Source organism: Sander lucioperca, chromosome 4, assembly GCF_008315115.2.
Source record: "Sander lucioperca isolate FBNREF2018 chromosome 4, SLUC_FBN_1.2, whole genome shotgun sequence".
Lineage (NCBI taxonomy): Eukaryota > Metazoa > Chordata > Actinopteri > Perciformes > Percidae > Sander > Sander lucioperca.
Window position 1 is genome coordinate 7238383 of NC_050176.1, and position 24724 is coordinate 7263106.

The 24724-nt window shown below is 39.2% G+C and overlaps 2 protein-coding genes across 2 annotated transcripts; both read right to left on the reverse strand.

The window, feature by feature from the left end:
* Window positions 1-848: 848 nt before the first annotated feature.
* On the reverse strand, window positions 849-16359 carry cfap52 (cilia and flagella associated protein 52). The gene is made up of 14 exons (XM_031289415.2): window positions 16083-16359; window positions 15393-15592; window positions 15015-15151; window positions 14177-14305; window positions 13959-14058; window positions 13542-13658; window positions 12999-13099; window positions 12618-12788; window positions 11235-11383; window positions 10895-11040; window positions 8294-8445; window positions 7128-7230; window positions 1587-1698; window positions 849-1238 (listed from the first exon to the last, which is right to left on the reverse strand). The coding sequence occupies exons 1-14, from the start codon at window positions 16141-16143 to the stop codon at window positions 1057-1059; spliced, it is 1860 nt and encodes a 619-aa protein (XP_031145275.1). The 5' UTR covers window positions 16144-16359; the 3' UTR covers window positions 849-1056.
* A 435-nt stretch (window positions 16360-16794) lies between these two features.
* LOC116042965 (zinc finger protein 239-like) lies at window positions 16795-22736 on the reverse strand. The gene is made up of 4 exons (XM_036000434.1): window positions 22578-22736; window positions 20768-20825; window positions 18085-19009; window positions 16795-16819 (listed from the first exon to the last, which is right to left on the reverse strand). The coding sequence occupies exons 2-4, from the start codon at window positions 20814-20816 to the stop codon at window positions 16795-16797; spliced, it is 999 nt and encodes a 332-aa protein (XP_035856327.1). The 5' UTR covers window positions 20817-20825; window positions 22578-22736.
* Window positions 22737-24724: the final 1988 nt, after the last annotated feature.

Genomic DNA, 24724 nt, shown 5'->3' on the forward strand with positions numbered 1-24724 from the left:
AGATTCTAATCACTTGAAGCTTAATTTCACAGCTCACCAGTACTAAAGATTGAACTTAGTGGGCCAGATGTGCTGATTTATTGAAATAGATAGTCAGGACCCCATCCAATATCCTTACTAATATTCTAATATTCCTTACAGAAAATGACCCACAATCGTCCTGTTTATAAGCAGGGTGGAGAAGCGCCAAGACAGAGATGCCTTTTGTTTTCTTTTTACTGTTCCAGGGATGTTATTGCTGACTTGGTTTACATCAGGTTTGCCATTTCATTTGACTTTTTTGGGGGGAAGCAGGGGTGAGTAATACATTATTTCGATTAGCCATTTTGAACAATACTGAGGAGAGTGGGTTCCGATCAGAGACAGTCAGAGAGCATTTCTGCTGTACGTTGCCTCTCACTTTACCCAGAATCCTTCAGGGAATTGCTATTGATAGATTACCTGACAGCAGCCGTGTGCTTAAGCGGCCAAGAATCTGGGCCTACTCTTTGTCTCTACAGTAACATACAGAAGAATCATATCTGAGTACATGTGATGTACTGTATACTATTGCCTTGTTTTTACATATTCTGGTTTAATCTGCAATGAGACTGTCTGTAGAACTGCATTATGTTGTTCTCATGAAGTCTAAAGAAGCATAATGCAGACACTTTGATGTGAAGAATAAGTTCCTGTGCCTCGAAGTGTAATTTTAAATTCAAGTAAATTGTCGCTCTGCGAATTTCCACCTATATTCAGCTCCTGTGGGGAATTACCATTCACGAGACTACACTGCTCAGGAAGTGTAATCTCTTCACTTATATCATCTTTTCTCTGACGGAAAAGAAAACAATCTAACAAAGTCATTCATGCTTGATCAAATTATATTTATTTCTTTTGGTTAGAGTGTAAACCTATTCTGCAATGTTAATGTAAGCTTGTTGAACTCTGATAGGAACATTTACTAAGTGGAAAGATTAAGGGAGAATGTTGGCTACATTTGCATATGATGCGGTGTTACTGGATTACAAGTTTCTGTTGCTTCTACATGACGTGTCCAGGATTCCACGTGCCACATTAAGAGGAAGAGGGGTGAGGGAACCGCCATCGAAGAATGGCTCCATCTGCGCTGGTGCTGACTAAGGTGCGGTTGTTGGAGCAGACCTTGATGCTGGTGATACTGCCACCATGAGCTATTCCTGTGTGGGTTACTGCACCTTCCATGTAGTCCCACACCTTCACCAGCTTGTCATCTCCACCTGTCATGAAAAGGTGAAAAATATGTCAACAACCTGAAAGAAGTTTTAGCAGAGCAGGCATTGTAGTGTCAGCAGAGGAGATGAAAATTAAGGCTCCGAAGAGATGAGAACACACTCTACTATATTTGAGAGTAAAAAAGACAGATGGACTATAACACAAGAATGCCAAGATCAATACAAATCTAAGCATTTCATTAAAGAGTTTTTAACTAAAGGACACTAACTTAAACTTTATTCACAAAAAAAATCATGCTTTTATCTGAACATGAGCATTATTAGCAATGGACCGAGGCATGTGTAAAAGGAGCACAGCAATATAACAAGTCTGAGACGTGTAATGGGCCATACCTGTAACAAAGTGTTTGCCATCCTGTGTGATGTGCATGCCATTGATGGCCCCAGACAGCGAGCCTTCCAGTTCTCTAATGGCAGAGCCGTCATACACGTCCCAGTAGGCAACCTGAGAGGGAAGTTAACACATTACACATATTTGTTCATCACTGGCATTGTTTATGGAAGACTCAGTCAGTGTTCAAGAGGGAGGGAGAGTGTGCATGTACTGTACACTGATATTGTGGAGTCTCTCTTCTTTATTGACACGGAGAACAAAAAGCAGGCATCATAAATGACACATAACCTTCTGATCTCTTTGCTGTAATTTGAATTATAGTATTAATTGCTTTTGAAGATTGATGCAGTCGTTGGACAGACTACTGGCTCACTATTGCTCAATTACATCATCATCATATAGACTGTATTATTTCCTATTATGGTAAAATGCAATGTGTGATCTCAAACCCCCTTGAACTACCTTTACTGCTTTATTATTAGTACAGTGTATGTAAATGCTTAGGTCTATGGTTAGATTTTATTAAACACACACACACACACACACACACACACACACACACACACACACACACAAATTGAAAGTTTGCTGATCTAAATGAGACTTAATCATCCCTCAAGCTTTATAGCTGTCAAAGTATCAAGTCTCACAAAAGGCAATTTTATCCAAAGTTATTTATAGCGCAGGCAGCAGAAACATCACAGTACCACACGGCAACAAGGGTCCTTTCTTGTTATTTATATGACTAAGCTGATTACATTTTAAAAGTTAAGTACTGTAAATAAAGGGCCAGATGGATTTGATCATTAAAACTTAATACACCACCTTATATGAATGAGGTTCTAATAGAAGATTAAGTGGCCCTTCTGAGCATTGATCTCAGTCCCTATGTGTGTTTACAGTCCAGAAGCCATTTCAAAGTTGGTAAAACACAGGCTCAAAGTAAATCAAGTGTTAAAAGCACTACACACCATATTTAAAGATCTGTATATATCCTTACTGTAATGCTGCTAACAAACAATACATACTGTAGATGCTTACTATTTGACTAAACTAAATGAAATCATACGCAGTATTACATGGGTTGGCTGTTCGTAAAAGGTAATGGATAAAAGTTCATGTTACACAGAGCTACACAGAATGAGCCCAACCTTTATAAGAATAGCCTCTGAGATAGGATTTCATTTATCTGCACAAGACCATGCCTGTAATACATTATAAGATGGGAAATGTAATCTCACACAGACATATCAAATACGGTTGGTTTTTATGGAATGGAAGAGGAACATAAGGCTTGGGAGAAAAAAAAAAACTCTTATTTATAGTTTCAAAACTGCAGAATGATTCTCAAAGCAATAAGCTGCCCTTACAAGCCACAGGAGCATTTCTGTGGGGGCCGTTTGAAACTACAGGATTTCTCTGCTACATATCGGCTTATCCGGATGGAATGGCTTGCTGATATTAATATTCCTACAAAATAACTTTACAAAACATAATTTGGAAAAACACAGCCACAACCAGAGGGGGAAACAGTTCATTATAAACACCAAATACAAAGTTCTGAAATCCTTCCTTGTTTAACTCAGTATCACATCAAAACGTAAGGCTTACAGCTGTGCAGAATATGCAAATTATTTCAGCTGACATGTGTGTTTCATGAGAGTACTATCTTATAACTTATAATATATGTAGAAGACTTTGAAGGAATCTAATAAAAGGCATTAAGTCTATTTTTGGTTGAAATGGAAGTTATCACTATATTGACATGTATGATTCCAGTGAAAATTTTCCAGTGAGAAAAGATGTGATGCTGTCTTCACTTAGACACTATTTTCTCACAGAGGAGTACAGAGGACTGATAGAGAGCTTTGTCATAGTGCAACAAAATCACCTGAAACTCAATATCAGCAAAACCAATGAGCTGGTGGTGGACTACCAGAGGAACAGGAGGCCCCCTGTCCTAGTTGCCATCCAGGGAGATGAAGTAAAGAGGGTCGACTTACAGTATACAAGTACTGTTGTGGGGTCCAAATCAATAAAAACTGGACTTGAGTCACAACACTATAGCCCTCTTTTTAGGAAGGGACAGAGCAGACGGTTCTTCCTGAGGAGACTCAGATCCTTCAGTGTGTAACAGGCTCCTGCAGATCTTCTATTAGGCTGTAGTAGCCAGTGCTCTGTTCTTCGCCGTGGTGTGCTGGGTTGGTGGCATCGATGCTTGGAGGTTAGCAGTCTCGCCAAGCTGTTAAGGCAGGCCAACTGGGTGATCAGGTTGGAACTGGACAGTGTGGAGGCAGTGGTGGAGAGTAGGACGAGGTACAAAATCAAAGCTATCTCGGATAGCCCTCCTGACCCTCTCTACAATGAGTTGTGACAGATTGGCAGTTTGTTGCAGAGAGAAACATGAAGCCTGGGAGTTGTTCCTCATCCAAGATGAGGGTTAGATAGAGGATGTTGCTTGCTGTACAGATTGGGAAGCCCCTTGAGGCAAATCTTTGATGTGATATAGGGATATATAATTAAATTGATTTGACTGTTCTGCTGTATGTCTATTAGTGTGTAAGTTTATTGAGAGAAACAAAAGACAGAGTCAAATTCCTTGTCGCCATGACAGTAGACAATGCTTCAAATATGGATGCTGCTGCAAAGAAGCTACAAATTCTGTGGATGCTTCACACACATCTTCAAAACAAACGATCTATACAATCACCACAGTTTCAAGATGGGCACCCAAAAGTATTGTCAAGAATTCAGTATCTGACCAAATGTATAATATGGTCACAATCTCCCCTATTGTCCTGAGTTATGGTCATAAATAATGGCCAGAAAAGTTGTTTTTTTTTTTGCAGAACATTACAATGTCACAGTAAAGTTAACCTTTGTCCTTTAGGACATAACATCACTTCATAATTTTATCTTATAAGACATTTGTGTAAAATGTTGTCATAATTATCGTATAATTTCTTGAGTTATGGGCCACAACGTATTTTGTGAGATCACAGTGAACTTGACCTTTGACCACTCAAATCTATGCAGTACATCCTTGAGTCTAAGTGGACGTTGTGCCAAATTTGAAGAAATTCCCTCAAGGCGTTCCTGAGATATCACATTCACGAGAGTGGGGCGGACGGTAGGACAATCTGAAAACATATGGCTGTCGCCAGTGTGGAGGCATAACAATACCACTAATAAGTGATCAAAATTATGTTATGTACAATATTTTGTAAATCCCAGTAAGATCAGTTATATTGTAACTCTCCTCCTCCTTCTCCCTCATGTCATCTTCCGTTGCTTCCTCCTTGCCACAGTCACAGCCTCTCCCTCCTTCATTATCTCATTTCACCAGCTTATTAGAGACTCCCACCTGTGTGAGTTGTCTTGGCCCATCTGTGTTCCCTCCACCTCAGCCTAGGAAACTGGCTTATAGCCACAACATGAGCCACCAGGAAATTAATTACATGCAGCAAGCAAGGGCAAGTCTGAAACGCCAGGCCTGCTGTTGGTAATGCTCATTTTATAACCAGAAAAAGCCCTGAAGTCACAGCCAGAGTAGTCACCTCAGCTACAGACAAGGTCAGCATTGTTAAGTCCTTATGCTAATGGCTCCTTCAAAAATATTCATTCAAAATAAGCCACACAAGAGCCAAATTGAGTCTTTCAAGAACGTTATTGGGTGAACACAAAGACAAATGATGCCTTGTAATAACATCCCGGAAAGAAAAGACCTTATGGGGGCACTTGTGTGGTTGAGAGGTTAAGGTGCATACCATGTAACCACGACGTTTCATGTTTCATTCCATCCAGGAACCTTTGTCACATGCCTTTTTTCCAAAAACTTAACACAAGTATTGCTGGATATGTTTCTAAATTCATATTATGCTGCTAGTACTACTACATTTTAATTACGTAAGTCAGCAAAGCTACATCCCCTTTTTAGCAAAACAAACACTTTAAAAACAATAACTAGCAACAATACAATAAACCTGCTTTCAACTATCATTCCCATCCTCCTAAAAGACACTGGGGAGAGAGTTAGCACCATATTGTCTACACTAAATGCAGCACCAAAACATGCATCATCATCATCATTACAACCTCTCCCTAACCCTGCACTACCCTTGTCTATTTCTCCCTTGGCCACTGCCTTTCTCTTCACACCTTCTCTCAATTCTGGTGGTTTACTTTCTGTGTCCTGGGATGAGCAGATGGTGGATCTGGCTGGCATAGGCACATCCACAGGAAGGCACGAACACCACAGCACTCCCCTCTCTCATCTCTCACTTCTCTCTCCCCATTCCCTGAATCCCTCCTTCTCACTCTGTCTCCGCTCACTCAGCACATCCACAGCACAACTTGTTCTCACCTCTCAACATGCAGGGGAGGCAACAATACAGGTCTAGAGTGTGGCCGGGCTCACGGGGTGTGGATAGAGTGCACAATCAAAGAACCAAGCATTTCATTCTGCCACTGTGAACTTATGACCTTATGTAAATAAAGTGCTGAGTTAATCAAAATGATTCACAAAATAACATACGTGTTATTATGTTATTATTATGTAGAGAGAGAGTGTTTTTGTCACAGTGACTTGCAGCCAACACAACGGCTTACTTATGTTCAGCTGAGAAACAAATCACAAGCTTTTCAAACTAATCTATGGACATGAAAGTGTGTGTGTGTGTGTGTGTGTGTGTGTGTGTGTGTGTGTGTGTGTGTGTGTGTGTGTGTGTGTGTCTAAGTCTTCACTGTGCTCCTCTACTCTGATTTTACCAGAGTGGCAGGCTTTTCTCTCACACACACTGAGTGGAGATTATAATAACAATAACAGCATAATGAGACATCTAGATTATGATTGTGTGAGTGCCAGTCTCTTTGCACCCTGAGGGATTTTCAATCATTACAATCATTACATTTTGTTCCTGTGAGGCATGACTGCTGAATTGCGTCCCAGGGAATTATTTGCTAACCAGCTCTTACATGCTAGTGCATTAAACCAACTAAAACTGAAGATGCATGGGCAGATTTATGAGACCGCAGTAAAGGGATATACTGGTTGAGATATACATTAAGTTAATAAGAATTTAAAAAACTGCCTACTTGAATTGCCTTAAAATGTATTCTGCTGCACTGAGTACTGTGGTGGAATGTAACCGACAAAAGTTGATTTTTTTTTAGAGATATATGGTTTTCACAGGACAGCAATGCTACAAACATATTATGTTCTCATAAAAAATGATGCATTGCTGTAGATTAAATGACCCAACAGTATATAAAGGACTTAAAATGAGCGCAACCTTCAACGACTACAGCAGTAAAATGCTACATACACACTAATGCAGCAGTAATATTAAACCAAAACTAGTAAGTACTTTTGATACTTTAAGTCAATTGTGCTGATAATACTTACATATTTTACTAAAGTAAGGGTTTTGAAAGCAGGACCTTTACTTGTAGTGGAATATATTTCACAGTGTGGTATTAGTACTTTTACTCAATTAAAGGATCTAAATACTTCTTCTACTATTGACTGTCCCAAAACACACCTTTCTGTCAGTGCCACTGGTAATGAGCTGGTATTCTTCTGGGTGGTAGCACACCGTCCGGAACAGTGTGTTGGCAATCACCATTTGAAGACTTGCAAACCGCCTACAGCAGGAAATGCAGAAGATGAAAAAAGGGAGGAGAGAGGAGGTTGACTATCACCAGTATAGAAGTGGTGTAGCATAACAACAATATAACATAAAACTTCTTTTAGGTAAAAAACAAACAAAAAACAGATGCACAACAAATTTAAAAACCGCTTAAATGTACCATGCAGTCACAAAGCAAATAGAACATGCACACACATGCACAACTTCCTCTGTGGACACAAAAAAAAAATAGTGTGTCTGGCTGGATAATCTAGATTCATTAAGGCTCTTGTCTGAGTAATATTCTTTTCAACATCAGCTTGTTAGTAATCATACAAAAAAGGAAATCCATGCTACTCTTGATGCATCCAGCCTGGAAAGCCTTAAATCCACACACTTAGTCATTGAAGGGGATAGACAGTGAAAAAACATGAACACCATCAGAGTTTTTAAAGGTTTTATTCTCTTCACAGAAGAAGCCCCACAGATTAAAGGCTTTAAAGCTTTCTTCATAAAGAATGCAGTGGATTTATTTTTGTATTTCTACTGTACCAGCCAGACACCAATGAACAGTTTAAGCACTCTTATCACAACTCAGACCTGAAGGCAGCACTCTATTTTCTGTCAGGTTCTCTCTGGTGGCTATGTACGTATATCATTAGCAATTATTTATACTATGTTTTGTACTGGATAATGTGATTAACTGATCCAGTAACACCTTTCCATTTGGTCTGCTCTGCTCTCAGTAAAATAGACCTAGTTGAGATTCAGGAAAAATCAAATTTAAGAGTCATCCACTTCTGGTTGTGGGGTAAAATTGAGAATGAGTTAATTACAATTTTGACTCAGTGTAGCGGCTTTGCATGACATTGAGTGCCATAAAATAATAATAGATACTGTTCCTCCGACCTTTGTGCCCATGAACGTTTACTTTTTGACATTGATACTACTGCTAGAAACATAGGGGTATTTTATGCACTAAATATACAAGAACAAAGAGGATACATGTGAGAGATGTATGTGTTGTTCTTGCCTGGTGCTCAGACAGAAGTGTTTGCATATGCAGATTGGCTACTCACACTAAGTCCCAGATGATGCAGGCACCATCAGAGCTGGCAGTGACACACTCTTTGTCGTCACTCTTGATTTTGATACAATTGATGGTGGCTTTGTGCTCTTTCATGGTCTCCAGCAGCCGATGGCCGTGTGGCTGCAGCTCCCAAACACGCACCTACAACAGGTGAACCCAAACTCCTTCAACCTCACAGGAGACCCTTTTTTACATCAGATATTATACTTAATCAAAATGCTTTCTCATCTTTGTTTCAGTTATTTGTCTTTACAAAAGATATTCAACAGTTTCCAATCTGTCAAACTGCAATAACACTGTATGCCACAGTGCTCAAACATATACAAGGATATGTATTTGCAGGTTGTGTACAGTGTGTACATTATAGTCTTGGCTCTGTATCATAGATGTAACATTTGCACTGTTTACTATTATTATTGTTGCTTTATTTTTCACATGCTGCCTTTTAAAATTGTTTCATTTTGTATATTTGTAGAATATATTGTAGATGTTACATTGTTTGGCATTCTGTGGACAGCAAAGAAAGAATTTCTTTGTACAGGGAAACATGTTTCCTTACTGTGCATATGACAATAAAACTTTGTAATTATAATGGATTAAATCATGTGACTATCTGCATTAAGCATCTTAACTTAAGTTCTCCTTAATAATTAACAGCTCCACATTTTCAAAAAAATAAACAATTACTTATTCAAATGTAAGACTTAATTTAGAATGTACATATTTCCATCCTTAAAACCATTCAATCAGATTAAGGAGGAATTCTACAATAAATAACAGAAATGCACAAACAGCTCCTTCAGAGAAGTCCAGACGCAGATGTGGCAGGAACGTGCCTGCAGACTGCAGACCGGGTAACAAAGTTAGCTAACTTACAAAAAACTAAGCCGCATAATCATTCCATTTTTAAGCATATGGCTTCTTAATTGACCCTTCGCTAAGCCCGCCCTCCTAAATTACTGTTGCTACGTCAAGCTTTCGTGCCTGGCACGTCCATTACAGTATGTAGGCACCGGTGTCAGACATTCCCAAGGAGATAATTAGTCATTTTTGGCGAACAGGTGAAATATTTGAGAGAGCAAGACAAAAGGGACTGCAGTATGCATTCGAGGGATATATCCACGACATAATATGCAACCGATGAGAGAATAATTTCATCAAAATTGAAGCTAAAGCCTATAGGTCATGCTATAATGTGAGCCACCTCATACGCTGACCATTCAAATGGGAAACACACAAATTGAGGAGCTCTGTTCATGCACAGCAGGGTAAGTGACATTTGAAAATAATCTAATTATAAATCAAACAGCTTATCCATAAATCTTGTGGAATAAACACAAGACATTAGCTTGAACACTTTGCAATGATAACATTCTCCTGCTTATATTTTTAGCGATTAACAAATGCTGAAATATATTTTAAAGTATGTCAGTGAGCCTCCGTCTTGCCTTTAATCATCTTAAGGATGGGTTAATAACAGATGTGTACCCACTTGATCGCTCTCTGGGACATGTTTTCATGCTAATCAAATGTGTTTGGAGCTTGAAACAAGCTAGCGCAGACTGCTGATTAGCTTACAACGCTAGTATTCGGGGCAGAAAGACAGTAGCTCCCAAGACGGCGGCCGCTTGTATACGAGAACGTGACTGTCTCTATAATCTATCTTTTTAATAAACTGTCTGTACACTTACAAAGTTCTCAATGCTTCGGTTAACATTTAGGGACCGTCATTATGCTACCGTTGAAGTGTGGTGATATTTTGAGCCTTTTTAGTGGTATAAATAGCGATTTGTTTTTACTTTCACTGTGCCCCGAATACTAGCGTTGTAAGCTAATCAGCGGTCCGCGCTAGCTTGAAAACATGTCCCAGAGAGCGACAGAGTGGGTACACATCTGTTATTTAACCCCTAGGTTCGTTTTGCGCCGGAATTGTCTTTATTTTACGTTCAAATATATGCATTATGAACAAAGAACAGTCATTATTTCCAAGCAATGCTGTGCTGAGTTAGCTAGCTAGCTAGCTAACATTAGCGTGTTCTTGCCTTGGAGCAAACATATGTGTTTTTGTTAATACTGTCGACATTTAGCTAGTTGTGAATGGGGCCTCCCACACTGCTTGATCCACGCCCGGCCTTTCTCCCCTTGGGTTTTAGGTTTCGGGAAGGGAAAAATTCCACCACCCCGTCCAAACTTTTAGGATACTGGGTATCGGATTTGCACAACGCTTCGGCGTACGGTGTTTCCCTCGCTCGAAAGCTTGACAGACCTCCCACGCCTAGTTACGGTTGCTAAGCCACGATTGGCCTGTGGTGGTTTTTGGGCGTGGCTTAGCGAAGGGTCAATTATATTATAATAAAAAAAATGTGTCCAGAAAATGGTGCGTTGTGCAACCAACTGTTGTTCATTTACTACACATGGTGTCCGCTAGCAAACAATTGCATCTTGGACATCTTGGAGGAACTAGTGCACACTGCAATTCTAAAATTTAACATTATGTGTTGCTTTGTGTTTTCATTTGATAACACTGGACATTACACAATTTTTTTCAACAATTCTATGTTTGAGGTTTATCACTGTTATATGTACTGACCTGCCCCTCCCCCCCTCCACTGACGATCCTCTTACAGTCCCTGGTGCCAGCGATGGCTGTCACACCCATTCTGTGTGCATTGTGAATGATGAGCATGAGCCGGCCACTTTCCGGCGCAAACACACGAATCTTACCATCATTCCATGCTAGAAGAGAGTGAAATCCATTTTTAACAGTCAGTTATCAAGAAGAATAATTTGATGAAGTGTGTGAAATAGTATCATTTTAGTGCAAGTACGTAACTTCAGAAAAAGTTTACTAATATAATTATGACTGATTTTTTTTGCAGTAATGAGCTCCAATGCAATCTTGCTTGCTGATATCTCTCTCTGATACCCACCACTGATGATGCTATGTCCGTCAACCATGAAGTCCAGGGAATTGCAGGTCATGTTGGGTACAGTGATGCGCAGCAGCTCTTTGGGCTTGTCTATGTGCCACAACCTGATGTCCTCCTCAGAGCAGGTTGCAAATAATTCCGACGTTCCACTAGTAGAAAAAAAAGATAGAAAAATGTGGAATTACAGCTCAGTGAATGTGGTTATAACCATCTGTTATAGAAGAAGAAGAAGAAGACAAAAGAAGACACACTTTATTAATCCCAGAGGGGAAATTACATTTTTTACACATTACACACACACAGGCCCAACTAACACACACATGCAAACAGGACCTATACACATGCATTAAATGGAGAGATGTCAGAGCGAGGGGGCTGCCCATGAACAGGCGCCTCAAGCATTTCAGGGTTCGGTGCCTTGCTTAAGGGTGCCTCGGCAGTGCCCAGGAGGTGAAAAGGCCCCTATCCAGCTACCAGTCCACAATCCGTACTTGGTCTGTACGGGGACTTGAACCGGCATTCCCAAGCCAAGTCCTCATGGACTGAGCTAATGTTGCCCCACAAATAGTGCTAATTGAGTTAAAGGCATATCACCTTACATTTAACCAGTACTGTTTTTCTAAACTTAAACCGACATGGATGAGGCAAGCATATGTCACCCTCTAGTGAGCACAATGGGGTACTGACTGTCAGACATTATGAGAGATAAATGTGGTTTAAAACATGACATAGCTATTCACAATAGAAGTTTAATCATCACTTGTACTTGTTGCACTATAGATGACACAGAGAATACAATTTTTCTTGTAAAATCTGTGCTTGTGGAAAAAACATAGAAAGATCCAGGGAGCAAACCTGGCATTACAATATGCCTGCCTACCTAAATCTAAGGCAGGCCAACACACCAAGTGAAGGTAAGCAACACTCTGTGGTGTGCTGTGTGCTTGCTTTTAAGCACCGCCTTAGTCTTTGTCAAGCTTAGGGAAGCACTGTTGTTTTTGTTGGACAAATGTGACAACAGATTGAAAATGTTGAATCAGATAACACATGCTTATACAACCTCAAATAGTCCAATACAGATCTGAACAGCCAGCTGGCCCAATACTGTTCAGATGTTGGTGTGTCTTGGTATTTGCTGGAAATTAACTGAATATTAATCTCCAAAATGTAGTCATAAACATAACTGATTTAAAAAAGTTTAAAAGTGCATCGGAAATACTTCTATCTTGTCACGCTCCAGAGCAAAGGGATTATTTTACAGCATGATGAAGTTTTATTTTCTCTGAATTTCTTGAAATTCAAAAGCTGTAAAAGACTTTGCTGTGTTGTTCTCTCTAGTGGAACGTTGACTCTTTCTCCCTGAATGGTCTGTGTGCCACTTACAAAGATATGGCTACGTCCTTGACAGCACTGTTGTGGCTGGTGGAAATGAGTTCAGATTTGAAGTTCTCATAACTTAAGCGGTACATCTGAGCAGCCTCCGTTCCAACAAAGAACTGCTGGCCCTCCCCTCTTATAGCGATGGAGGTCACCCCCTTTTCCAGCTGGACTTTCCTAATGTAGGAGAAGAGGGAAAAAGGAGCTGATAATGACCACTAAACACAGCTAAACTGTTTACATAATATACTGTAGGTACCCTAGATATGTATTCGAATGTACAAGATATAGAGAAAAAAGCTGTGAACCTTGCAAAACATGTATTATTACCAAATGTAAGATTCTTTTTAATAGTAATGATTCAAATGACACAGTTGTTGGACTCACTTAAGAGTTTTGAAGTTAGTCCTGGAACACAGAGTGAAGGTGCCAGATCCAGAGCCTACAAGCAGGTCCCCAGACTTCAGTATCCTTATGACATTGACACCCTGAACAGAAAAGCTATGAGCACTGAGATTTAAGTAGCTTGACTAGCTGAACCATGTCTAGAAAGACCTGGTGAGTTTTCTCAAATATTGCAGAGCTGCCTGAATTAGTTCCAGGAAGCATAAGCTAAATGCTTCCACACTTTAGAAGAGTCTGGATACTAGTAGTAAAGGAACATACAGTACTCACAAACAAGACAGATTTCAAGAATGACAAAGAAGTGCACAACAATCCATTAAAGAGATAAAAGAAATTACAGTCGCAGATCAAATAAAATACATGAGATGAGCCTTTGGATATATTTCAAAAGTAGCATTCCATCAGGAATACAGTCCAATCAGCTCTTTATGTGCAGCAGGATTCCTCAATGTGAGTGAGCAACAGCCGAAATTACTTTCACAGAGACAAATTAGGAATGTAAGCACTCCCGTTGCGCTGACCTACCAGGCTGTATTTTGCTTTAACTGGACCACAGTCACTCAGAAGCCCTGTCTTCAGGTTGATTTTCATTATGTCTCCACTGGTGGTGCCACAGAAAATGAATTTATCGTCCTCTGAGATCTGTGTTATATAAACAAGTCAACATGAGCAAAACTGTCAAATATTACTGTATCTGGTGTACATTTTTGGACAATTGAAATTTAAAAATCAGAGAGTAATGCCACACTAAAAGGCTAGCCATATTCATAGATTAACTGTATATCTCCCCCAAATGCATCTACTGTAACTGTGCCACCAATCATTTAGTGACTTTTGGCAATAGCCGTTTTGCAAAACTCAGATGGACCTCAAAATGGCAAACTAGTTAAATAAGCTGAGTAAACAAACTGATGTGAATAAAAGATTCTCATGGCGTCGTACCTCTATACATTTCACAATCCTTTTCAGCTTGCCTGTCTGACACTCGGTGGGCCTGATCTTCCTGTTGGGGAGGTCCAGCTCCCAGACACGCAATGTTCCGCTGCCCAAAAAAAGGACCAATGATATTAAAATTCTCAAATAAGATTGTTACTTACTAGTTGAACTAGGCTGACAATTGATTATTGATTGCAGAATGCCAAGAGAAACTATATACTCACCTCCCAGCAGAAACAAAGATATTGTCGTTTGTGTTAGAGTACTGCACAGTGAGGCAGTGACCAGCACTGTGCGCTGAAGCTGGGCTCCCACAGATGGCCTGCTTGGTCTCAATATCCCATACCACAATGCTGAAAAAACACAAAAAACACCCCATACACTAAACAAATAGAGAATATGTAAAGTTGAGTGGATTTACATACTACTAAGGGGTAGCTTCTCTATTACATTTTCAGTAAAAGAGACAATTTTCTTCTCTCTTCTTTTCACTGAAGAACTGATTTACAGGAAATGATTGTATTTATTAAGTGTTACAAACTGTGATAATGTGCCCAGAGAAGTGTCTCAATTTGCATAAAATGGCCACTGCAGTTAACACTGTTCTGAAAGTCACATGGCAAAATGCTGCACGCCTTACTGTGGAGATTGGTCATTAAATAAAAGAGTGCAGAGCTTATTATGAGATTTTTAAACTACTATCCTGGTTTTCAGCTGATCCGACTGTAAAAATAAGTCTATGAGCTGATCAGGGTGGTGCTGGCGCAGTGGATATGACACATGCCTTTGGTGTGGGAGATCTGGGTTCAATTCCCACTGTGATACATCAACCAATGTGTCCCTGAGCAAGACACTTAACCCCTAGACACTTAACCCCTAGTTGCTCCAGAGGCGTGCGACCTCTGATATAAATAGCAATTGTAAGTCGCTTTGGATAAAAGCATCAGCTAAATGACATATAATGTAATATAATTTTCCTTTTCCTCAATCCTGTGTGACACAATCTGGTTATTTCAGAGGGAGCACTACTCACACAGAATTGCACCACCCAAACTCGTTTACCTGCCATCATCCTGACCTCCAAGGGACACCAGGTACTTGTCGTTGGGAGAGAAGGCCAGTGCCTCTACCTTTGCCTTGTGGAGCAGCAGCTGGGCATAGATTGTTCGCTGTGCATAGTCCCAGATGATAACCATAGCCTAGGCAAATATTTAAAATATTACAAATGTTACATGTGAAAATTACACATTTGTTTTGCCATTCCGTAAATGGATTTAAGCCCAAATATTTCGAAAAAAAACAAAACAATGACTACTTCCTTATGTACCAAATAACACCAATAGGGAAAACAAAATTAAACAGGTAAGTGCTGGTGTTGAGGATTCAGTTGAGTTAACTTAAACTTAAACTTTAAATACAAGGTATAGCAACTACGTCCACCTGAAAGCCCATGAAGTTGACCTGTCCAGAGGCAATATATAATCCACTTTTGGACACTGAAATGCAGGATACATTGTTTGTGTGTCCATGCAGGAACTCCTGTTTGCCATCTTTGATTCTCTTTAGAATGACTGCGCATCCCAGAGGATAGATTAGATGCTCTCTGTCTGGATGGACTCTCAGGCCAGAAAACACATGCCCTGATAACACAAAATGTAGCATTAAATAAGATAGAACGAGTTTTAAGATAGAAAAGGACAAAGGTAAACTGTTTGTGATCATGATGGATGGTAGCTTATTTCAAAAGGTAACGAGGTAGATGAGCAGACAGCAATGAGAATGCGCAACATTTCCCAGATTAACAGGTTACGTTAATCCAACCAAGTAGCTGCACCGTCTTTCTATAGTTTAAAATAGTTAGCTAGTTAGCAAAGCACTTTATCTTGCCACCTCCTTATTTGACCATTTTAAAACTTAACGTTAGCTTTGACAGTTAAGATATTTCAAAACCTAGCTAGTAGTGTAAACCTACAACTATAATGTTACACTAATTAAAAAGAAAATTCCAGGTGTTTCATGCGCGCAAATTAGCGTGTTAACTAGCTGTAACGTTATTCCTTGAAGTTTGATTTGTGTTAACGATAGGTTAGCTAGCTAACGTTAGGTTATACCGTTTGCAGGACAACTTACCGTTGAACCCAATAACAGCCTCCAGTTCAAGTTGAGGCACTCCCTGTGTTTCAAGAGCCATGGCTGAAAACTTTATATAGCTATATGTCTTCTGTAAAAGGGTTGAGATAGGCCTACTTTTATCAAGAAATGTAAATATTGCTAGAAAAACTAACGCTACCGTAGTTGTCCCGAGCAGGCCTGATAGTTCAACTAACGTTACACCAAACAAACGTTACTTAGCAACAGCTGGGGTTCTATTAGCCACTGTGATTGGTCGGTGTTTCTATGGGTGAAACCACCATGCCTATTGGTGAAACATCCTCGCTGCCATACTTCAGGTGCTCTTGGAAATGTTAACGTTATTTCTTCAAAGTAGTGCACATACAAACTTAAAGACAAATAGTTGTACCACTGGGAAATATAATAGCATAATAACAATAAGAGCAATAACAACTATTGTGTCTAAGACACATTTTTAATTCTTCTAATTTCTTTGCTATTGGTAGAGATGGATCTACTATTTAATCTGAGACCTGACATAAAAAACTTACAGGCAACTATGGTTTTACAAGTAGGCAACATTCAGCAGAATTGTTTGGACACAAAAACAGACGTCATACACAATAATAAAAAAAAAAAATGCTCTAATTGAATTGCTGTTATATGAAGCTGTTTATTGATTACTATATTTTCTATAAAATAGCTTAGGGAGACTTATGTAGCTCAAGGTTCAATTCACATCTTTGTGAGCACAACTAAAAATACATTTGAGCACATCAATTGAATATGTATTTAAGAATGTAGTGGGCCCATTGTGTTGTTAATATGCAGTGAACTACAGCACAATGTAGTTATCAGACAGTAAGCAACCATGTATGTAGATAGCATCACAAAGAAAATCAATGTATTACATAACTACACAATATATATGTGATACATATTAAAGGTGCAACATGTAATACTGACGTTATATCTTCACTTTTATTTTACACAGCTCATACCAGAGGGAAACTGCTACTGCACTTCTGTAAAGGTTTAATTATAACAATAAAAAATAATATGATATACAGAGTACACAAATTGTTTTATTTTTGGCATTTGTTATTTAAATTTTGAACAAACTTAAAAAAGAAAGTACAAGTTAAGAAAATCAGTGAGCTACTGGTGTGGACTGAACCATGCACAAATCTTGTGTTGGTTAATGTTTGTGTGCCTTCTATCGTTCTGTTAGTGAGGTAGCAGATTAAGTTCATCACTATTAGATATTTTGTCAGATTTAGTCAAGACTTAAGTCTGACATCTCCATTATTCATACAGTTGCAGAGACTTGGTCAATATTGTATCTAATATCAGTTTGGTTGCATGTCAAATAAGAGTTTCAGGCTTCTGGCAGGGTAACTTTTCTTTGGTTGTGACACATCTTTTGGTTAATAACAAACAGGAATTTATTCCATGATATGAGATATTCTTCCACACTATCTGAAGGCTAGTCCAAATTTATGATAAAGTAAATTGTGCTTCCCCAGATACAGCAGTGTACCTTAATAGCCACATATATCGCTACCCAATTAACAGAACACAACTTAGATCAATAAAAATATTGAGATAAAAAAGTTAATCTGGAGGCCTGTACTGAGAATGTCTAACTGATATTGTGTGGACAAATAAAAAAAATCAAGCAGCAAGGTGAATCGTCACAAAGCTTCAAAACGTTTCTCTCGACACACTAAAAAATGACTACAAATGAGTTAATTTTAGCTTGACTGTGGCTCCAAGAAGATAGCTTGAAGATGAAATGTCCTTCGATAAGGATTTCCCTTGTTTTCAACTGCTAGGATTCTCAGAGGGTCCTTCAAAACCTAATATGTCTTTGGATGTGTCCATAGACATCTGTCTGTGTGTGTGTGTCCTCCGGTGTCTGCTAAGAGAATGGCTCCATGAAAACCTGCGACCACAGGTGAGGCACAGATAGGGTCTTTCTCCTGTGTGTGTCCGCTGATGTTTTGTCAGTGACTTGTACCGTGTGAAGGTTGCCCCGCACTCGTTGCAAATATATTTCTCTGACTTAATATGAACGTTTTGTTCATGTTCTTTCATGTTGCCCAGCTGTGAGAAGCCTTTACCACACACGGGGCAAAGATGTGGTTTCTCTCCTGAGTGGGTCAACCCATGAATATTCAAATCCTGACGAGAATAAAACCCTTTTGCGCAGATAATGCATTTGTATGGTCTTTCCCCTGTGTGGCTTCTCATGTGTCTTTTAAGCCCTTCTGAGCGGGAGAAGCAGCTCTCACACAGGGTGCATCTGAAAGGTTTCTCTCCCGTGTGGGAGCGGAAGTGCCGACGGAGTTCTGAGGCCTTGAAGAAACACATCCCACAGTCCGCGCAGCAGTGAGGTTTTTCTGGCTGCTCCTCGTGCGTCTTTTCGTGTGCTTTGCAGTGACCGGACTCAGAGAATCCTTTTCCACAGACCGAGCAGGTGAAAGGCTTTTCCCCGGTGTGCATTCGCTTGTGCCGGACAAGTTTGTTAAGTTTACTGAATGTCTTCATGCAGTATGAACACTGATGAGGCACCTTTGGTTTCTTTGAGTGGGTGCGCTTGTGTCTCTCTAACTTTGAAGGCCTGTTGAACACTTTCCCACAGTCAGGACAGGGGTGCTTGTTTGTCCTATTGTGGCAATTCTGGTGTCGGATCAGCTTCTCTTGTTGTGTGAAACTCTTATCACAATGCTGACACTGATAAAGAGTTTTAGGCTTCCTCGTGTGTACAGGTTTATGCCTCTCTAGCTTTGATGGTCTGTCGAATACCTTGCCACAGATGGAGCAAGGGTAACACTTGTCTGATATGTTGCCCTCTGGCTGGTTGGAGTTCTCGGGCTCAGTGGCGGTTGAAGCATCATTGGAATCTGATTCTGAGATTACCTTCTCAGCGACTTCTCGGGGACCTGAGGAACAATTACATCAAAGAATATCCTCTGATTGAATAAAATCTCAGCAGACTACAATGACTACCTTTTATCGGTGGTTATTACTCGGCTTGGTTGAATACGACGGCATTCTGTGGTCTGCTAATTCTTTATAACAGACAGTTGCAAAGTATGGTCCGAAGAATCGCGACAACACAAAGCCGTTTTAGAACATCGCAGGGAAAAGTTGCAGCGGTCTAAACCGGCCCGACTCAAGCCAGCTGATGGTTTCGCTGCGACTCAGCTTGTCGAGTCGCAGAGGCTGGTTTTAGAACGTAGGGGCGTCATCTCTTTCAACAGCCGATAGAGAAGTCAGCTGGTAAAGTCAGCTATAAACTATAGAAATAAAATGAGCCATAATCCATTTTGTTTTTATGTTACAAACAGCTGGTCGAAATGGCAGAGTTTTAGACGGAGCCTCAACGACCGCCCGAAAGCACGGTAACGTTATATGGTCAAGCAGAGAAGGCTTTAAAGACATGAGTAAGCATACACTCCTGGGGTGGGAGGGCTGGGTAACTGAAGAAAGGGATCCTGAGAGGAGTTAAAGGGAGGGGGTGGTAAGCTATGTTGGATTTTTTTTTTATATATATATATTTATAATTTGTATAATGTCTGTCACTGTTTCTGTTACTATTTGTATGATGTCTGTTACTGTTTTTTGTTGTTATGATTATTCTTAAAGAAACTAATGCCATGCAAACTCCTTTGTTGAATGAAAATGTTTCACAATAAACATATTTGAAACGTTATATGGTCAAGCGAGATAGAGAGCGACTGAAGAGAGGGAGCGCCTAGCGGCGTTAGAACAAAGCCGTGAATCAGAGAAACAAAACGTGTTTTCGCCGATTCATCACTAAAAATGCAACTGTAGCAAGCATCTCAATATCACGTATATAATATGTATAACGTTATCCACATTTATATTTATACGAAACAAATGATTTATCCAGCCATAAAAAAGCCTACAAGCCGGAATTTAGAACGGAAGTACAACGAGGCGTTGTCATGGAGACGATACACCGCCTCGTCTCGTCGCATTGGTGTGAACTGGCAGGTTTTACAACGCTGCAAGAAGTTGCAAGTTTCAACTCGTTTTGTCGCAAATCTTTGGTCTGAACTGGGCTTAACAGACCGTTGCCATGCATAGCAGAGCGTTGCCATTTGCCCTTTCTGATCACTCTGGACAAATCTACAGAGTTTACGTTAATAATAATAATAATAATAATAATAATAATAATAATAATAATAATAATAATAAATTGAATGTATATAGCGCTTTTCATAAACTCAAAGTCGCAGGGCTGGGTATCGTTCAAAAAATGTCGATACCGGTACTGATACCAATACCATTACTTTGATACCAGTTCCTAAACGATACTTTTTTCAAAACCAATTTTACTTAACAAAAATAAATTACAAGATTACACATTAAGACACAAATTCCTTTCGTTATTTTTTAGCTCCTACTACATGAGCCCAGTCTCTGTGCGTAACAGAGTTTTTCCTGCGTGTCTCTACAATGTGTAACAGCCAATCACAAACATTATTAGATCTTGGTAGAAGCATGCTGCATGCTAATTGGCACTGATGAGATTTACTCCTTATATATTAGGTATTGAAATTGGGTATAAAATCTAGTACTGAGCATCAGTTGTGTAACAGATAACTGTTTTTGTAACTTGAGTGATGACCAAAAAAAAAACAATGAAAATACATAGACGCATTAGCACTTACTTTCCTCTGAAGATGCTGTTTTAGGGACAGATGCAGTGTCTGGGCCCATGACTGCAGCCTATTTACATAAAAAGACACAATTACATCAGTATTGTAGAGCGGTGATTAATAATACATAATATAGCCTGACCGACACTGGAGTTTTGAAGCTGAAACTGGTTTTGGAGTTTAAAAAATGTGATAATGATTAGAGCTGCAACGATTAATCGATTAGTTGTCAATTTTTAAATTAATCGCCAACTATTTTGATAATCGATTAGTCGGTTTGAGTAATTTTTTTAAAGACAAAAGTAAAAATTCTTTGATTCCAGCTTGTTAAATGTGAATATTTTCTAGTTTCTTCTCTCCTCTGTGACAGTAAACTGAATATCTTTGAGTTGTGGACAAAACAAGACATTTGAGGACATCATCTTGGGCGTTTGGGGAACACTGATCCACATTTTTCACCATTTTCTGACATTTTATAGACCAAACAACTAATCGATTAATCGAGAAAATAATCAACAGATTAATCGACTATGAAAATAATCATTAGTTGCAGCCCTAATAATGATATACTGGCCAATAGCAATTCTTTTTCTACCATAAACAAACAATCTTGACATGGATCCCTTAGATTTATTTTTTATTTTATTGTGACACACACTGAGCAAGACATTTTACTAAACTCAGCCATGTCAAATTTTATTTTTCACAGATCACACATTTATGTCCAAGGACCCAAAGTACTGGTGTCATGATGTAACTGTGTACAATGCATGACAATGATGAAAGCAAGAGAAACCAAATGTTTAAGACTATTTTAACAAGGTAATGTTACACCACAGCATGTTTTGTATGGCCGGGTTCAATTATTTAGGTCAAGTAGTGAGATTCTAATTATTATTATTATGATTCATACATAGCTTTGCGTTCCAGAATATAAGACTATCATATTCTTACTGCAAGCTGACATCCAGAAATGCGGTGTGCTGGATAATGAGGACACCACAGAGGAGCATATGAAGCACTATCCAGCTGTTCTCTCATGCTCTCAGCCAGCCAGACGTTTTCTGTTTTACATGTTTTATTTATGTTATTATGTTTTATTTATTTAGCTACAGTATGGCGTGTTAATGATATATTTCCCGGAGATTTAACCAGGTATGAAGAGATGCAAAAGTATTCCTCTGACCTTCTTACCAGATACCCAGCATGTCTGAAGCAGGGTTAAGCAATAACAAAGGCCAATTGTTTGGTATTTGTATAGCACCTTCGCCTGTTGAGATGGATAGGGTTACTATTTATGTGATCCACCAAACAGCTAATGTTATTTAGCTTAGCTATTTAAAATGATTACTTTTAAGCTGCACCAAGCTACACATTAGCAACGTGTTAACGTACTCATTTGAGTAACGAAAGAGGAGAATGGAGGGAATCACGAAAAAATGCTAGCTAAACGATGAAAATGTAATAGGAGATACTTGAGCTAGCAAACAGAAGGAACCTCAATTTGGACCGTAGACAGTGCTGATTCAGAAACACCATATGTTCTTATGTGTTTAACATCTGTAACTAGGCAGGGTAACTACGCAATGTTTTGAATTGAGCATGACACCGTGTCATGACAAAGAAACCCCAACCTTTGCATGGTTAACGCAAACTAAGTCATAACAATTTGAGGGCGGATATTTGTTTAATCTGGTACACCCATGCACACAAAAAGAGCAGGTAGCGTTAGCTAATTTAGCTGAAGCTAACGTTGTTGTCGCGTGAGCTAGCATAACAAAGGCGAATAAGATTACGCAAGGCGTATAATATTGAGTCCCACCTCTCTAATGATCCTTTTAACCGAAGGTTGTCACATCTTTTGTCCGCAACGTTTTACATTTAACCCACTTCACATGTAAAGATAGCTAGTCGCTGCAGCTTGCTAAACAAACTGTAGCATTGTGGAGTTGATGCCCGTTCCCTTGAACGATACCTTCAAATACCCCACGTAAGTTTGGAAGTTAACGTTCAATAGGTGTTATTGATTACTATTTCATTTTACTATTCATGCGCCACGTAATATTACCTGCTTTGTGCTGTGTTATTGGAAAGATGAGAACATAGTACGCATTATGTACAGCGTAATTGTTTTATTCAAATGTATCTAGAAAATTAAGCCTATCCTAACGTTAACGTCTCACTGACTTTACAACTGAGACCGGACCAACTGGTATTTTTTGTTGTTGTTCTTTTCTTTAATCCGCACTAACGTTATATATTTTTGTTTGTTATCACAAAACGATCTTTTTACAGTCACTGGATGTGCCCCTTACCACTTATAATAGTTCCAACAGCACTAGAACGCAGCAAATGTCTCATAAATCTAAGACCCAAAATGGGTCGCTCATTTATTTTTGGTAGGTAGGATCAGGACCCCATCATCCACCAAGCCTAGTCTATGAGGTGGCACCTACTGTATGGCCTACTGTACAATATGTTTACAAGATTAAGTGTGTTTCAAGATAAACTGCGAAATAATAAGAAAAAAACATGTAGAACTAGGCAGACATCCAAGAAGGGTACCAACAGATTGTCTAACACAGCAAAAGGTTAGGTTGAAAATCACAAGTAACTGCAGGCCATTCACTAGCCTACCTGTGTGTGTATGTGTGTGTGTGTGTGTGTGTGTGTGTGTGTGTGTGTGTGTGTGTGTGTGTGTGTTTCCTGCATACATCATGTTCTTTCTGTGCTATTCTTCTCTTTGTCCGAAAGGTCAGAAAGTATGTGCTCATTTGTAATAATAAAGAAATCTTTTGTTTGTGACATAGCCTATTCCAGAGATACAGAATATAGAAATTAAAACTATAGTGAAAGGTGTCAGTTATGTAATGTTGGTGATATGATGTCAATATGACTGTCAACAGATCATTTTCACTGTCTACTTTTGCTGAGAACCACTCACAACAAAGGCATTTGCCGATCCCCAGAGTGGTATGTTGCTTGTGTTCCAATGGCAAATTGAGTTTCCTAACGAAGGTGCTGGTAGGCCACTGCCAGTGACAAACAGTAAATTAAATTTCATTTATCCTTGCCGATGTACCCACATTAATATTAGAGCTAGCCTTAGCTAAAACGGCTGTTGTTAGTTGAGCTTATGCCCCATATAGCCTGTGTTTTATGCCACAAACTAGCCTGGGTAAACCCTGACGAACTTCCGGCAAATTTGAGATTTGCTCAGTTACAACTGAGAAGGGTCTGGTGTCCACCAGGCTAGCCACAAACCTTTACATATTCAAAATAGCCTATTTATGGTGAATATTAAATAATATGCCATACATACTGGTTAATGTTCCGCAACATAGAGTTTTATATATGAGATGTAGGCTAGTGTGTGATCACGTTCTACTATTAAATGTGCCAAAAATAATAAGTAGTTTTAGTTTGCGCCAAAGTTGTTGGTTCTAAATCTTTTTTATGGATTAATCAGACTGGCTACGGTGGCTAATGTTATAGCCATTTTAGCAAAGATACTCTATGTTAGCTAAGGCAAACTCTAATATTACTTTCCTGCCATTTCAAAGGCATCACACATAACTTACTGTGGCAACAGAACAGAGGAGAAAAACTTATTCATTTCTTTATTTGGTCAGTTGGCTCAAAATTTCTGTTATTGATTTGTCAGACTAAGGCTACAGTGGCTAGGATAATATATATAATAATAACTTTATTCAGGACACAAATGGAAGGTCCATAGTACATTAAAAATGACAATATTTACAAACATATAGCAATAAATATACAGTACAATTCATATAAATTAATAAAAGGTCAACAACCTTCACCTGTAATATACAAACAGGAGCACCAATGTCTGCACAGTCTAGATGCATACCTGACAGAGCTAAAATCAATGTGGGCTGAAGCTTGTATAATTCTGTTTTCTGAGACAGACATTCTACACATGTATCGATAAATAAGGTTTCTTAT